Source organism: Nycticebus coucang, chromosome 17, assembly GCF_027406575.1.
Source record: "Nycticebus coucang isolate mNycCou1 chromosome 17, mNycCou1.pri, whole genome shotgun sequence".
NCBI lineage: Eukaryota > Metazoa > Chordata > Mammalia > Primates > Lorisidae > Nycticebus > Nycticebus coucang.
The window spans coordinates 18501409-18519500 of record NC_069796.1 but is presented as its reverse complement, the minus strand read 5'-3'; the positions used below and the strand labels follow the sequence as shown (position 1 = coordinate 18519500).

Below are 18092 nucleotides of genomic sequence, written 5' to 3'. Positions count from 1 at the left end.
CAAGTTTGCAAAGTTCCCAATTTGTGAAAGAAAACATGATACAATAAAGTCAGGGCCCTAGGATACAATAAAGAAACTCAGGGCCCTGGGATCTAAACTTTGGAGCGATGGCAGGGTTTCTATCCAGCTCAACCACTTACTGTGTGACCATGAGCAAGTCTTTTAGAACATCTAGATTTTCTTATGAACCTAGATTTTCTTGTATTTAAATGGAGACTTACTATGCAGATTAAAGACATTATCACCTGCTTATAGATTCTCAATAAATGGAAGCTCTTACTCTTATTGCTGGAGTTGTTTAACCTGCTCTATATAGTAAAAACTGATCAGGCCAAACAATATTAATCTGGACAACTCTACTACATATTAACAAAATTTACCTTTTAATAACTCACAGATAAAATGATGATTGCATGTCCTTTTTGTATTTCACTGGAGCATTGTTAACAGCCTCACCTCCAAATTACTTAACTCTATAAAGAGATACATTTATTTGGCTTGTCACTTAACATTAAGTAGGCCCAGATTCTGGGATGAAAAATGTTAATTTGTACATTTTTGTGTCATCAAGATGCACATTATTTGTGTCTAGAAAAAAGATGACCATAACTTATATGATTATATTGTTCTGTGGGATATTAACTAGATTTGTCTCTAACTCAGAAAAAGTATTTTAGAATGACTTTCCTCTTAATCTGTATAAACTGTTATTCTAATTAATTCTCTTTGAACCAGTTTTATCATGTTGTAAGATCTTTCATTAATGAGTTAAATACATTTTTACTGTGTCTTTGTTATAATCTGTCTGAGTCACACCTTTAATTTTTTGAAGATTATATTTTGAGAATGACTTGGTTGACTGGTTGACATGGTTGGTCAACCATTTGACCCTTCTGAGGTCTCACAAGGGGTGGGCCATTGTTATATAGGTATCTATTTGGTTGAAAATGAAAGAAAATAAAAGACAAGATGCAACTTATTTTCAATTAAAAGTTACTACTGGTTAAAAACAACTAAGTTTTGTCTCAAATGTACAATGCTAACCAAAAAAAAAAAAAAAAATTAAAGTTACCACTGGTTAAAAACAACTAAGTTTTGTCTCAAATCTACAATGCTAACCAAAAAAAAGCCAGATAGAACAAAGTGACAAAGCATGGTGAAAGGGTTACAAAACAAAGTACCTCTCACTCTATTACTCGTACCTTGGTTTGAAAGTGAATTCTGTTTCCTTCTTTCCACATCTCAGTTTGCAGAGTTTGTCCTGGATATACAGGTTTTGCAAAACGAGCCTTTAAAACAAAAAGAAGTGTGAGGTTAAAATAATTTAAAATGAAACTTTTCTACTTGTGGGTAAAGAAACTGGAAGGAAGGTAGAAAGCATAAAAGAAAGAAAACAAAGATTTAAACGTAATTAAATTTATAAAAGACCTATAAATAACATGATAAAATTAGTAGAAAAGGGCTATAGCTAAGTATAAGTAAGCTAATTCTTTGTCTTTCTAGGTACAGAATGAACAGTGTTTTATCTTGACAAATCAAGAAATAAAATTAAAATCATATTAGGTAGGGTTATGTAGGTAACCACCAGAACAACTTTTAAAAGTATTGGGGAACAAGGCCTAGGTTGAGTACACAGTGCAAAATAATTCCATTTTTTATTTCTATATTATTTTATTTGTTCTGTGCACACATTATTGGATAAAAAGAGTGGTAATAAAATGAAAAGTATTAGAATAATCTGCATTAACAAGTGCAAGACATCAGAAAATGCATTTTTGCCAGGCACAGGGGCTCATGCCTGTACCCCCAACAACTTAGGAGGCTGAGGCAGGAGGATCACTTGAGCCCAGGATTTCAAAGCTACAGTGAACTGTGATCACACCGCTGCACTCCAACCTGAACAACAGAACTCATTTAAAAATAAATAAATAGGGTGGCGCCTGTGGCTTGGTGAGTAGGGCACCGGCCCTATATACAGAAGGTGGTGGTTTCAGACCTGGCCCTGGCCAAACTGCAACAAGAAAATAGCTGAGCATCCTGGCGGGCGCCTGTAGTCCCAGCTACTTGGGAGGCTGAGACAAGAGAATCATCTAAGCCCAAGAACTGGAAGTTGCTGTAAGCTATGACGCCACAGCACTCTACCAGGGGTGACAAAGTGAGACTCTGTCTCTAAAAATAATAATAATAATAATAATAAATAAATAAATAAAAATAAAATGCCTTTGCACTGCTGCATGGAACATAAACTAATAAAAGTTTTTGGAACTATCTGACATTGCTTTGAACTCTTTTTTTAAAATATACATCTTTTGACTTACATTAACGTGGGCATAGATAGATGCGTATTTCCTTGTTATTTATAATGGACAAAAACTTAAAATTAACCTGTAAGTACAAAAATTAAAATGCTGCAGGTGTATGTTTATTAGAGTTCAAATATAGTCACTTAACATTTTCAATTAAATTAAGACAAATTATAAGACAGTAAAAAAAAGTAAATCTTGATCTTTTAAGACACATTACTGATTTGATATAATACGCACCTAATTAATTTATAAAACAATCCAATTAATCTGTTACAATCATAAAATTTTATGATATTCTTTATGGGGCACATGTAACAGCTATTTATAGCTACAAAAGAAAATGTGCTGTTGACTAAGTCATTGAAATAAAAATGCATATTGTTGCAGTACAGTCCCTATTTTAAAATTAAGTTACTAAAATTCCTTTTCATCTCTGCAGATAGAAAAAGGAACTAATATTCAATATACCTTAATTGCCTTGAATCTTGATACATCATTATCTGCAAACTGCTGTAAAACATGCCTGGCAGAAAATCCAAATGTACATAATCCATGTAATATTGGCTTGTTAAAACCTAAAAAAAAAAGTGGGGGGAGAGCAAGAGTGAGAGAGAGAGAGCTAAGAGAATTCCATTAAATATAGACACATTTCATTTTTCTCTCTTTTTTTAATTTTTTAAATTGTTTTGTACATTTCATTTTTAAAATCCAAGTATAGTTAATTCGATGTTCTAAAAATACATCTTTAAAATGCACTGGCATGAATCATAGCATCTATTTTGAGAAACACATAAAATATTTCATAAATAATATTTCCTAGGAGAAAATTATGAAAGAAAAAATAAAGCAAGAAAAGAATGTGAGAGATCTAGGAACACAAAGAATTATTTTGCTTAGCTTTGGATGTGACCATGAAATCGTCTATGTGATTTCATTATCTATGGAGGTACATAATCCTTCCCTAACCTTTAGATTCCTTACTGGGTCTCCAGTCCTTGTCCTTTGTGATAACTGAGACACCCTCTCCCAGGGTCCTGTCCTAGACTTTGCACTAGCAGGAGCTTCCCTGCATCATGATCTGAATTTCAAGTGCACCATTTTCTGATCACTATCTCCTACCTTTCCATATGATGGTATAAAACTGATAAGGAGAGAGCAACTTCTAAGATGTTACTCAAACTACCAGTCATAAGTAGCAGTGTCATTTGTTATTCAAATAAGTATCTAATAGACAATATTTTTCATTAATATATATTATTAGCAACTCACCTGCAAGGCTAGCAAAGTTAGGATCAATGTGCAAGGGATTCCAGTCTCCACTGAGGCGGTACAACGCAGCCTGAGAAAGCATTACAAATATAGCTAGTACTCAGTGTTTTCTTAGAATACATTAAATGAAAAATAAGAAATATGGCTGGTTAATAAATAAGAAGTTATCATAATGTTCCTAATTGAGGTTTTGACTTAAAAAATAATTTCTAACAATAAAGATTACCTATATTAATGTTTTTTATAACACCTGCTACTGAAATCAGTGGGGGGGGAAATTGTCAAATAATAGGAAAAGAAACCAAGAATTATATCTGAGTATAACACTGTTACTACTGCCTAAGGAGAAATTCATAAAAAGAAATCCATCAATCTGCTCTCATTAAAACACAATGAAGATAAGGTAAATGATTATAGCCTCTTCTAACCAAGCAAAATTTATGCCACCTTTTTTTTTCCTTTTTTTTTTAATTGTTGGGGATTTATTGAGGGTACAATAAGCCAGGTTTCACTGATTATGCCACCTTTCTTAATAGGGTGTTTTAAATTGAAGCCTGTTTTAAATTGAACACACACTACTAGACATAAACATCAAAGGCGTCTTCAATTCTCCTAGTACACTAAATCCTGAACGTTAGTGCACCTTGCAAGAAAACAGACTGCTAGCTTACTGTTATGATCAAATTTCTGCTTAGTCCAAATTTTCCCATCACTAGTTTAAGATAAGGTAGGATTAGCAGAAAGACCTAGATAACAACAGGGGAAAGGTCACCATACTTTTTTGGCATTAAAATTGTGCATTGTTTAAGCTAGAGCGTACTCTTCAGTAACAAATGGAGAAAGTCACAAAATGACTAATAGTTAAATATTTACTTAATGTATCTGCATATTAATTTGACCCTTATGGGTCTGCCTCCAAGACTTTGTCCTTTTCTCATCAATTGCTATGCTAAATTTTCCAAGACTATTGAAATGTTATGTAAAGACTAACCATGTCTGGAGCCAAGAGTATCAGGTGGCATCTCCTTCAGATTATGAGGCCAAAAGATGTATGAGTTTCTTTTCTTTTAAAAACTGAGAATTACATACTGTGATCACTTAGTAGAAGAATTATAAAAAATAATGAAAATATTCTAGTGAAATGAAATTAAATGCTGGGACCCAGGCCGCAGTAGCTCACACCTTTAATCCCAGCACTCTGGGAGGCCAAGGCAGGTGGATTGCCTGAGCTCAAAGATTCAAGACCAGCCTGAGCAGAGCGAGACCTTGTCTCTAAAAATAGCTGGGAGTTGTGGCAGGCGCCCATATCTCAGCTACTTGGGAGAATGAGGCAAGAGAATCACTGGCACCCAAGAGTTTGAGGTTGCTGTTAGCTATGACACCATTGCACTCCACCAAGGGCAACAAAGTGAGACTCTGTCTCAAAAAAATAAATAAATGAATGAATGCTCAGACCCCTTCAAGATGAGAAGGTGAATGCTTGTGTCACTTTCTTCAATGACTTGCAATGAGTTCATTAAAGGTCCCAAAAGTCTAAATGAAAATTAGAGAAAAAGAACATTCTTAAAGAGGTAGGACTTGGTATCTGCAACAGCAGAAATGCAATCAGTCTCTGCATTTAAATATAGAGCTAAACAGCACTTCACGACCCCAGCAGATGATACTTTCCAGTAGGTATCTGCAGGTGACCCAGATGATCCAATCAGTATCCATGATCTTCTCACGGTTTATGGGCCCACAAACGGGTGTCCTCAGGCTACAGTGGTCTCCCAATGGAAGAATTGTTTTTGAGCCTGTATCTGGCTTTCACTTCAGCACAGCAGTAATTTTAGTAATTATATTTCAATGGAGAACAGAATATTTAATAGTAACTAAGCTATTACTTAAAATAACTGAAATCCAATAGTACAGGGGGATATGTCCTCCTTCCCTCAAACACAGAGCCTGGCACCCGACATCTGCTTGTTGTTTGCGCTTTCTAAATCACTGCACTGGAGCCTTTTCTTTATTAATTTTGAAAAACTATGAAGTATACCTGTGTTGTCATATCAATTTAAAGATGAAGAAACTCTCCTAAAGACATTGTAAACAGAATATTCCAAAAATGATATTAGTAGAGCTAAAAAGTACATGGCTGCCAGTTTCCTTACTGGTTAAAAAGTAAACATTAATATCTAGCACAGAATATGCTACAATGCCATATTTTTTCTATATTTCCACTCATCCTTAAAGATCTGCCTTTCTACAGTGTACTAACATGATTTCTTAACCCCTTCCCCACCACACTGCAAGCCCTACATATCTGGAGAGAGGGTACTCACATACCATCTTAGTTCAGTGAAGTCACATCTTGACTACCAAACCCTTCCATACACCATTCTCCAGTGAGTATCCCTTCTCTGAATGTGTACAGCATTTACACTACAAATCAAATCCTTGTGTTTAGTCATTCATTGCCTGGAATAGGTGTCCTAGTTAGTTCAGACTTCTACGTCTTGAGTATCCAAGTGTCCCTTCCTTGGCAAAAGATGACACTTCGACTTGATTTGTATTTCCTATAGCATGGATTCAATTTCAGATGTCTCATAAATACCATAAAATGTATAAAAGTTTTATGTAAATTATTTTTGAAGAAATGTTATACAGCTTTCATATTTTTGAATGATCATATGATACAAAATGGTCAAAACTTCACCCAAATAATGAGTGACCATTATTATTTTTTTTTTTTTTTGAGACAAGAGTCTATGTTGCCCTCAGTAGGGTGCCATGGCATCACAGCTCACAGCAACCTCAAACTCTTGGGCTTAAGCCTCGGCCTCCCAAACAGCTGAAACTATAGGCACCTGCCACAATGCCCGGCTATTTGTTGTTGTTTTTTTTTTTTGGTAGTAGTTGGCATTGTTGTTTAGCAGGCCTGGACTGGGTTCAAACCTGCCAGCCTCGGTGTGGCAGGTGCTGTAACCACTATGCCAAGTGACCATTATTTAAACAAAAAATATTGTTAATATAAAAACTGTCTTTTGTCACACAGCAAAATATTAAACCCTGCCTAAGAGCTAACAAAAAGTTCTAGTTATCTGAAAAAGAGCAAAAGAAAGAAAACCCCTCTACTTATTATGTATAGAAATTCAAACCTTGGAAAGTATTCAGCTTTTTTTTTTTTTCTATAGCAGACACATTTTATTTCAGTATAACCCAGGAATAATAAAGAAGCATTTGTTAGGTTTTCTATACCATGAAACCATAAAACTTTTCTGTTCTTTAGCACCCTAAGAAAATTAATTTCTTTATTAAGCCTCATATAAACATAAATGAGTATATTTTTAAGAAATTGATAAGAAACAACAAAAGATGAAAAATATATTTAAAGGCAAAACAAATCTTGAGGATTAAGGAAATATTCTTTCTACTACCTGATTATATGGTATAGAAAAAAAAATACAATTCATATGTATAAACCTTAATTCTTTCTGGTTCATGAAATTGTATTTCTATTTCCTAGGAAACATAAATACTACAGGAGTTTTCCTATCAAATATACCAAAATTAAAATGAAAAAATAAGCAAACTTTATGACTAATTTGTTGTTGTTATAAGCTCATGAACAGAATTACTCCAGAGGTTTAAGAATGTTGTGCTATATCTGCCTGGTGAGTCTTCTGGCCACCACAGAGAAGAATCTTAAGGTCTCCCAAAAATAAACTTGCTTTTCTCATCTTTATAGTTGCCTTCTGTTTCTTAAACAAATCTTCACATGTTCACACGATTCGTGAATTGACAAGGCATTTTATCTCCTCCATCAGAAAACAAATTTTTTGTGCCAAACAAAAATGATTAAATCACCTACTGCTGCTAAGATGCTTTATTTGCCTGTCATTAACGTTAGCATACAAGCTATTTCCAAACAATATGGCACTGCTTTCTTTCCTGAAGAGGAAAGGAGGATTAATACTGCCTTTTAACTATGTTTTATCAAGCACTTAGTCTAAAGCTTTCATGAAATTCTTCACTATAAGGCAAGTACTCTCCTGCCATATGCTTTTTTACTTAACTAATAAAAAATTTAATATTTTCTTTCGGTATCAGGAAAAAATTGGTAACTAAACCTTTCCAATCACTGAAAGTATGTCTTTATTCTTAATTATGTTGAAGACACAGGCACCACTTTTTTAATGTACAATGTTACATAGTTTCAGAGTCATAAATAAAAATTATCATTAACCAGGTGGATTTATCATTTTTCAAAAATATAATCTCACCTGATTAAGTGAGGTGGTATCTCTATGTATGGCATCAGGAGGTCTGTTAGGTATGGCAACGGCTACCTGAAATCAAAAGACATTAAATGTTAAATATTAAATACATAGTATCGTCATTCACTTTATTCAAACTGGTACTTGATAAACAACCATATTCCAACATAATAAACTTGGCAAATTGGACAAAAAGATCTTTTCTTTAAGACAGATTCTCACTTTGTCGCCGTTGATAGAGTGTCGTGGTGTCACAGCTCAGAGAAACTTCAGACTCCCGGGCTCAAGTAATTCCCTTGCCTCAGCCTCCCGACTACAGGCACCTGCCACAACTCCCTGCTATTTTTAGAGATGGGGTCTTGCTCTGGCTCAGGCTGCTCTTGAACCTGTGAGCTCAGGCAATCGGCCCGCCTCAGCCTCCCAGAGTGCTAGCATTACAAGTGTGACCCACAGTGCCCAACCCCAAAAAGGTCTTTTAAAAATGTTATTTTATGTTTGGGAGATAATTACATTTAAAATTTCGTAACTCTTTGCTTAAATACATTACAATTTCCAAAAATGACATTTTTTGGTTTTTTTTGAGACAGTCTCACTATGCAACTGTCAATAGAGTGCCATAACATCACAGCTCACAGCAAGCTCCAACTCTTGGGTTTAGTGATTCTCTTGCCTCAGCCTCCCAAGCAGCTTGGACTACAGGCACCTGCCACAACACCCAGCTATTTTTTTGTTGTATTGTCATTATTGTTTAGCAGGTCAGGCCAGGTTTGAACACACCAGCCTGGATATATGTAGCCAGCGCCCTAACCACCAATCTATGGGCACCGAGCCAAATGACATTTTTTAATGTAAAGAATTATATAAACAGGGCTCTGCTCCTGTAGCACAGTGGTTATGGCGCTACACATACACCAAGGGTGGCAGGTTTGAACCCAGCCTGGGCTAGCTAAACAACAATGACAACTGTAACAAAAAGTAGCCAGGCATTATGGCAGGTGCCTGTGGTCCCAGCTACTTGGGAGGCTGAGGCAGGAGTATCATTTAAGCCCAAGAGTTTGAAGTTGCTATGAGTTGTGACGCCATGGCACTCTACCCAGGGTGACACAGTAAGACTCTTGTCTCAAAAACAACAACAACAAAAAAAAAATTTATATAAACAGATCTATTCTCCAGGCCATAAAGGAGAAAAAGTTAGAGATAGTTTTCCCTATGCAAAAGATGACGATAACTATAAAAGTTTGACATACAATTCACAATTTAAAGGGTCTTTAAAATTGGCCCTTTAAACCCCTACATGTTTTAATTTACCATCAAAATAAAATAATTATTTTAAACTCAGTTACAAAAACAATTGAATTATAATATTATGATCTCTTAATGCTAACACTTAAAACTAATATTTATGGGATATCTCAAGCAAGTGGAAAAGGAAGAACATTCCAACCCTAAACCCAGCAGAAGAAAAGAAATAACTAAAATTAGAGCAGAACTAAATGAAATTTAAAACAAAAGAATCATATAACAGATCAACCAATCAAAGAGGGGTTTTTGAAAATGTCAATAAAATAGAAAAACCTTTGGCTGACCTAACCAGAAGTAGAACAGTTAAAATCCCTAATTTCATCAATCAGAAATGATAAAGGCCAAATAACAACAGACTCCTCAGAAATTCAACAAATCCTTAATGAATGCTACATAAAACTCTATTCTCAGAAGTATTCTTCCTTCTCCGGAAGGAAATAGATCAATACTTGGAAACATGCCACCCTCCTAGACTTAGCCATAAGGAAGTGGAAATGTTGAATAAGCCCACAACAAGTTCTAAAATAGCATCAACTATGAGAAATCTCCCCAAAAGAAAAGCCTGGGACCAGATGGCTTCACATCAGAAGGCTACCAAACCTTTAAAGAGGAACTAGTACCTCTATTACTAAACTTTTTCCAAAACATAGAAAAACAAGGAATACTTCACAACACATTCTATGAAGCAAATATCACCCTGATACCCTAACCAGGAAAAGACCCAAAAAGTAAAGAAAATTATAGACCAATATCTCTAATGAATATTGATGCAAAAATATTCAATAAAATCCTAGAAAACAGAATCCAACAACACATCAAACAAATTATACATCACAATCAGGTAGGTTTCATCCCAGGGTCCCAAGGATAGTTCAGTATACATAAATCCATAAATATAATACATCACATAAACAAATTAAAAAACAAAGACCAAAAAAAAAACAACAAAGACCATATGATTCTCCCAATTGATGCGGAAAAAGCTTCTGATAATATCTAGCATCCTTTCTTGATCAGAATGCTTAAGAAAATAGGTATGGAAGGAACATTTCTTTTTTTTTTTTTTTTTTCATTGTTGGGGATTCATTGAGGGTACAATAAGCCAGGTTACACTGATTGCAATTGTTAGGTAAAGTCCCTCTTACAATCATGTCTTGCCCCCATAAAGTGTGACACACACCAAGGCCCCACCCACCCCCTCCCTCCTTCCCTCTTTCTGTTTCCCCCCCCATAACCATAATTGTCATTAATTGTCCTCATATCAAAATTGAGTACATAGGAACATTTCTTAAACTGATAGAGGCCATCTACAGCAAACCCATAGCCAATATCGTAAAGAATGGAGTAAAATTAAAATCATTTCCACTCAGATCAGAAACCAGGCAAGGATGCCCACTGTCTCCACTGCTTTTTAACATTGCAATAGAAGTCTTAGCCACTGCAATCAGGCAAGAGAAGGCAATCAAGGGGATCTAAATAGGACCAGAGGAAATCAAAACTGTCACTCTTCGTAGACGATATGATTATATATATGGAAAATCCCAGGGAATCAACTACAAAACTCCTAGAAGCGATCAAGAAATACAGCAACGTCTCAACATACAAAATTAACACTCACAAATCTGTAGCCTTTATATATACCAACAATAGTCAAGGGGAAAAAATAATCAAGGACTCTCTTCCCTTTACAATAGTGCCAAAGAAGATGAAATATCTGGGATTGTATCTAACTAAGGACGTGAAAGATTTCTATAAAGAGAACTATGAAACTGAGAAAAGAAATAGCTGAAGATGTTAACAAATGGAAAAATATACCATGCTTATGGCTGGGAAGAATCAATATTGTTAAAATGTCTATACTACCTAAAGCAGGCATCCTCAAACTGTGGCCCACGGGCCACATGAAGCATTGTGAATTGTATTTGTTCCTGTTTTGTTTTTTACTTCAAAATAAGATATGTGCAGTGTGCATAAGAATTTGTTCATAGTTTTGTTTTTTTTTAAACTATAGTCTAGCCCTCCAACGGTCTGGGGGACAGTGAATCGGGCCTGTTTAAAAAGTTTGAGGATGCCTGACCTAAAGCAATCTACAGATTTAATTTGATCTCTATTAAAGCAGCTCTGTCATACTTTAAAGACCTGGAAAAATTAGTACTTCGTTTTATATGGAAACAGAAGAAACCTCGAATAGCCAAGACATTACTCAGAAATAAAAACAAATCGGGAGGAATCACTCTTCCAGACTTCAGACTATACTATAAATTGACAGTGATTAAAACAGCATGGTACTGTCACAAAAATAGAGAGGTAGATATATGGAACAGAATTGAAGACCAAGAAGTGAACCCAGACACTTATCATCATTTGATCTTTGATAAGCCTATCAAAAATATAAATTGGGGGAAAGATTCCCTATTCAACAAATGATGCTGGGTGAACTGGCTGGCAACCTGTAGAAGACTGAAACTGGACCCACACCTTTCTCCTCTAACAAAAATTGACTCTCACTGGTTAAAGGACTTAAACTTAAGACATGAAACTATAAAAATTCTTAAAGAGAGTGCAGAGGAAACACTTGAAAAAATTGGCCTGGGAGAATACTTCATGAGGAAGACACCCCAGGCAACTGAAGCAACATCAAAAATCCATTACTGGGATCTGATCAAATTAAAAAGCTTCTGCACTGCCAAGAACACACTAAGTAAAGCAAATAGACAGCCTTCAGAATAGGAGAGGATTCTTGCAAGTTATACTACCGACCAAGGTCTAACAACCAGAATCCACAGAGAACTCAAACTTATTACTAAGAAAAAAACAAGTGATCCCATTTCATTGTGGGCAAGAGACATGAACAGAAACTTCTTTGAACAAGACAGGCGCATGGTCTACAGACACATGAAAAAATGCTCATCATCTTTAATCATCAGAGAAATGCAAACCAAAACTACTCTGAGATACCATCTAACTCCAGTAAGAGTAGCCCACATCACAAAATCCCAAAACTACAGAGAAAAGGGAACACTTCTGCACTGCTGGTGGGAATATAAGCTAGTACCTTCCTTTTGGAAGAAAGTTTGGAGACCACTCAGGGATCTAAATGCAGACCTGCCATTTGATCCTGCAATTCCTCTTCTAGGTGTATATGCAAAGGACCAAAAATCATTTGGCAATAAAGATATTTGCACCAGATTGTTCGCTGCAGCTCAATTCATAATTGCCAAGTCCAAGTGCCCAATAACCCATGAATGGATTAATAAATTGTGGTATATGTATACCATGGAATACTATGCAGCATTAAAAAAAATGGAGACTGGGCGGCACCTGTGGCTCAGTCAGTAAGGCGCTGGCCCCATATACCGAGGGTGGCAGGTTCAAACCCGGTCCCGGCTGAACTGCAACCAAAAAATAGCTGAGCGTTGTGGTGGGCACCTGTAGTCCCAGCTACTCGGGAGGCTGAGGCAAGAGAATGGCTTAAGCCCGGGAGTTGGAGGTTGCTCTGAGCTGTGTGATGCCACGGCACTCTACCGAGGGCCATAAAGTGAGATTCTGTCTCTACAAAAAAAAAAAAAAATGGAGACTTTACCTCTTTTATGTTTACATGGGTGGAGCTGGAAAATATTCTTCTTAGTAAAGTATCTCAGGAATGGAAAAATATATATCCAATGTACTTAGTACTACTGTAAAACCAACTTATTATCACTCACACTTGCATATGAAAAATGAAACATAATCCTATGTACTCAATTTTGATATGAGGACAATTAATGACAATTAAGGTTATGGGGGGGGAGCAGAAAGAGGGATGGAGGGAGGGGGGGTGGGACCTTGGTGTGTGTCACACTTTATGGGGGCAAGACATGATTGCAACAGGGACTTTACCTAACAATTGCAATCAGTGTAACCTGGCTTATTGTACCCTCAATGAATCCCCAACAATAAAAAAAAAGAAAATAAAAGAAAAAAAGAAAAATGAAACATAACTATAGCCTAGGATGAAGGAGGGAAGGGAAGGGAGAGGGGAAGGCAGGGAGGTGGGGTGATAGAGGGAGGGTTAGTAGTGGGACTACACCTATGGAGCATATTGCAAGTATAAGTTGGATCTATCAGGTGTAGAACACAAATGGCTTAATGCCGTAATTGGGTAAAAGAGGTGAAGGCTATGTTGATTAGTAGGATGTAAGCACTCCAATTTGTACAAATAATCAACACACTGAATCCCATAATGGCATAAATGTATTTATGATCTATGTACAAATGACTTAATAAAAAAAAGTTTAAAAAAATAAATAAAAATATTATTTGACAAAAAACTTTGCAGCATCTCAAAGTACCCAAGAACAAATGTATGACTGATTTAAAACAAAGCAAAGATGGGTGGCGCCTGTGGCTCAGTGAGTAGGGCACCGACCCCATATACCGAGGGTAGCGGGTTCAAACCCAGCCTCGGTCAAACTGCAACCAAAAAATACCCGGGCATTGTGGCGGGCGCCTGTAGTCCCATCTGCTCGGGAGGCTGAGGCAAGAGAATCGTGTAAGCCCAAAAGCTGGAGGTTGCTGTGAGTCGTGTGACGTCATGGCACTCTACCGAGGGCGGTAAAGTGAGACTCTGTCTCTACAAAAAATAAAAATAAAAATAAAAAAAGATAAATAAAAACAAAGCAAAGATAAAAACATTCTTGTCAGCTGAATTATATTCAAGTAGCTAATATCTACTTTTCTTTTTTTTTTTTTAGAGACAGTCTCACTTTATCACCCTCGGTAGAGTGCCGTAGCCTCATAGCTCACAGCGACCTCCAACTCCTGAACTCAAGCAATTCTCTTGCCTCAGCCTCCCAAGTAGTTGGGACTGCAGGCACTCACCAGAATGCCCGGCTAGCCGGGGCCAGGTTCGAACCCACCACCTTCGGTATATAGGGCTGGTGCCCTACCCACTGAGCCACAGGTGCCACCCTAATATCTACTTTTCAATAATTTATAATAGAGATAAAAATATTACTCACTTATTCTCTGTTTGGTAAATTTTCTACAATAAAGTCAGCTTTTATTCAAGAAGTTAAAAATTTGGTGATTTTTTTTTGCTACTAAAATACAAGCTTAGATGCATTTCCAAATTTATCTTCATAAATCCTTCCAGAAATGATAATAAATAAAAGATCATAAGGAAAGTTCCTGCTTCTGAAAATAATAAAAGGTTACTGGTTTTCAAAGCCACTGCATGAATTGTAATTGTAACCCTTTTTTGCTTCAGCTGCATCCAGTATATTTTGCAGATTTTATTTAAAGTTATTTTCTGTTCATTCAAAGTTTTGGAGAACCTGACTTCATTCTTCAATCTATAGGTCTGGAGCAATCTTTTAAAATTTTTCAGTACTGAGAACTCTCTAAATCTGTCCTACTTCCGAGGGCTGCCTAATACAAAATTTTCAAAAATAAATAATAATTTTAAAATTTTTTGAGCACCCTTTTCTACAAAATCATGTGTAAACCATGGCTATGGAGATAAGTGCACAGGGCATTCAAGACAGTGCTGCCGCAGTTTTACTGTTAACAAAATAGCAACCAGTTTATGGCACACAGCTTGGCATTGGCTCTTATTTTCTCTCAAAACAACTAATGATACCAATGATAAATTTCTGTTTAATCGTTATAATAATGTCTAGAGAAAAATACCTAGAAAATGTGACTGAATTTATATTCCTTGCTGGTCTACAATACTTTATTGTCCTATATTTTAAAAGAATATACAGTTAAAAAGGAAAAACAAATAACATCTTGTTTTTACTTCATCTAATACAGTCTCAGATTATTCCCTTTCTAACAACATCTTTACAAAAGCTTGAAAGATTTAACAGTGAATATAATATTTCTTTTTTTTTTTTCCTTTTTTTTTTTCTTTATTGTTGGGGATTCACTGAGGGTACAATAAGCCAGGTTACACTGATTGCAATTGTTAGGTAAAGTCCCTCTTGCAATCATGTCTTGCCCCCATAAAGTGTGACACACACCAAGGCCCCACCCCCCTCCCTCCGTCCTATTTCTAAGCTTTTCACTGAGATAAGGCCACTGCATAGGCTTGTGTAGTGCACAGCTTGCATCAGGGTTCTTAATAACTCACAAGTTGCTATCTACATAAATACAAACCACATTAAAAATTCCCATCTAATACCTGTCAAGGTCATTTTCCCACATATAAGCAATTAATGACCACAAAATTTTTAAAATGTGGGCCCAAAACACAATTTTCATTTAGTGTTTATCAATATTAATTTTTAAAAACCTTTATTGAGACATAATCCATATGTAATTTACCCATTTGAAATGTACAATCAAATAGTTTTTAGTATATTCACAGGGTTGTGCAACCATCACCAGAATCAGTTTTAGGACATTTTTATCTCCCCAAAAGAAGACCCTATACCCATCTACAGTCATTCTCCATTGTCCCCTTTGTCCTCCAGCCCATGGCAACCTTTAATCTGTCTCTACAGATTTGCCTACCTTTAATATTTCATATAAATGGAATTATATATGGTCACTTGCTACCAACTTGAAGAACTTCCTTCAGTATTTCTTGTAAGGCACTACTGTTAGCAATAAATTCTCAGTTTTTGTTTATTTAGAAATGTCTTTATTTTGCATTAGAAAGATAGCTTTGCTGGTTATAAGATTCTTGGTTAACTGGTTGTTTTTTTTCCTTTCAACATTCTGAGTATATCTCAGTGCCTTTTAGCCTCCACTGTGTTTGATGAGAAGTCAGAAGTCAGCTATTAGTTGTACAGTGGTTCCTTTCTGAGTCATTTTTCTCTAGCTATTTTCAAGAATTTCTCTTTGTTCCTGGCTTGCAACATTTATAGTATGATGCATATCTTTGAATTTAGTCTATTTGGAGTTGGCTGAGCTTCTTGAATGTGTAAACATTTTTAATAGAAACCATTATTTTTTCAAACATTTTTTCCTGCTCCATTCTTTTTCTGATACACCCATTATATGAGTGTTAGTATAATTAATGATATTCCACCTTTCTCTAAGGCTGCTCATTCTTTTTTTTCCTCATATTTTTTCTCTCTGTTATTCAGATTATACAACAACTATCAATCTTTCTTCAAGTTTTTTTTTTTTTTAAGTCTTTCTTCTACAGCTCAAATCTACATTTGGGTCCTTCAATAGTAATTTTGGTTATTATACTCTCAGCTCCAAATTTTCTATTTGATTCTTTTTTATAATTTCTGTTTATTGATATTCTCTAGTTGATAAGGCATTATCATCATACTTTCCTTCTTTAAGCATGGATTCCTTTAGTTCTCTGAACATTATTTGTAATTCTTGCTTTGAAGTCTCTGCCTACTAAGTCTTCTCAACGGCAGTTTCTGCTACCTATTTCATTGTTGTTTTTATTTTGGTACTTTTTCCAGTCTATGGTTCACTCTCTCCTGTTTCTTCTATGTCTTACAATTTTTGTTTATAAAACTAGACATTTCAGATAATATAATAACTCTAGATATTCATCCTCCTCCCCTTCCAGAGATTGTTATTATTTATTTATTTAGTAACTTGGCTATATTATTTTAGATAAGTTTCTTTCCCCCACGGCACACAGCCTCTGAGATTCCTTCTCAGAGAGTCCCCCTTGAGTTGTCAGCATGGTCATCCTGTGATGACACTGGTTTTAGCAGAGCTTTCTTTGACTGCCTCTCTCTGAGTTATCTGCAGCTTTTGGTATCATACTCAGCTATTAGGCTCCACTAATTGCCAGATGATTGTTCCATGATTTTCAACAATGTCCTGGGGCACAAAATCTTCCACAACCTGATCCGATTAAATTCAGTTCTCTTCTCAGAGGTGGTCTTTGAGGTCTTTGATGTTTGCTATGATCCCTGGTGGGCTTTTCTCAACTGCCTCCTTCCCTAGTTCTTTCTCCAAAATGTCTAGCTGGGCTACACTTGCTCTTGTGGAGCTATGAACCTTCTTTTAATTGTTTACCACTACAGTCACCTTTTTTTTTTTTTTTTTTGAGGGAACTGTCCATTATGCCTGAACCACCAAACATTGAATTCCAAAAGAGTCAGTTTCCTTGAGAAGAGCTTCTGTTATCACAGCTGCTCTCACCCTAGGCAAAACTTCTACTCCACTGCTGCAAAGATGGGGGTGGCAACAGTGGCAGACATCACTTCAAGGACACTCAGGCCTTACAAGACGGGAGCTGGACAGGTGGTAGCATCTGTTCTTCTCAGCTTGCCTCTTCAACCATAAAACCTCCACACTGTAGAAAAGCTGAACCAAGGACAGCTTCAGTATTCTAGGGCCCCAGTATTCTCAGCCTGCCTTAGATGGGCTACGTATAGTCTCCATCCTGTGAGGGGTGGATGGAGACACAGAACCCCACAAGTCAGCCACTTTTACCCAGAATAGAGCATCTGCAATTCCAAGCTGGTATGGGGGGAGGGGGGAAGTGGAGATAAGAAAAGCGAGTGGTGATAGCGCCCATAGCTCAGTGAGTAGGGCACTGGTCACATACGCCAAGGCTGACACAGGTTCAAGCCCAGCCCTGGCCTGCTGAACAACAATGACAACTGCAACTAAAAAAATAACCCAGGTGTTGTGGCAGACACCTGTCGTCCCAGCTACTCGGGAGGCTGCAGCAAGAGAATCGCTTATGCCCAAGAGTTGGAGGTTGCTGTGAACATACTGAAATTCTGCCTCAAAAAAGAAAAGAAAAGAAAAGCAAGTAGCCTGTCTCTCCCAGGAAGATAGCAGGGCCCTGTCCCAGGATCTAAAGGCAGAAAGATCCTGTGTTCTTGGGTGGTATAGCTTCTGTCATGGTGAGCCAGGGAAAGGAGGAGAAAGAGTGGGTTGAAGCTCAAATGCCACAGAGTCTCACTCCTCTTACCAAAACTAAATATTTCTTCATTCACTATATGCCCATAGGACAATTTCCAGAGACCATTTAAATGGTTGTTTT

The 18092-nt window shown here is 36.5% G+C and overlaps 1 protein-coding gene across 2 annotated transcripts in view; it reads right to left on the bottom strand.

The window, feature by feature from the left end:
- Positions 1-18092, bottom strand: part of HSD17B4 (hydroxysteroid 17-beta dehydrogenase 4) — an 86324-nt gene that overhangs the window by 8455 nt on the left and 59777 nt on the right. For both annotated transcript variants that reach the window (XM_053567505.1, XM_053567504.1), the window contains exons 17-20: positions 7838-7903; positions 3576-3645; positions 2775-2881; positions 1203-1289 (exon numbers count right to left, since the gene is read on the bottom strand). In XM_053567505.1, the coding sequence (XP_053423480.1) occupies positions 1203-1289; positions 2775-2881; positions 3576-3645; positions 7838-7903 (330 nt within the window). The remainder of the gene's footprint in view (positions 1-1202; positions 1290-2774; positions 2882-3575; positions 3646-7837; positions 7904-18092) is intronic.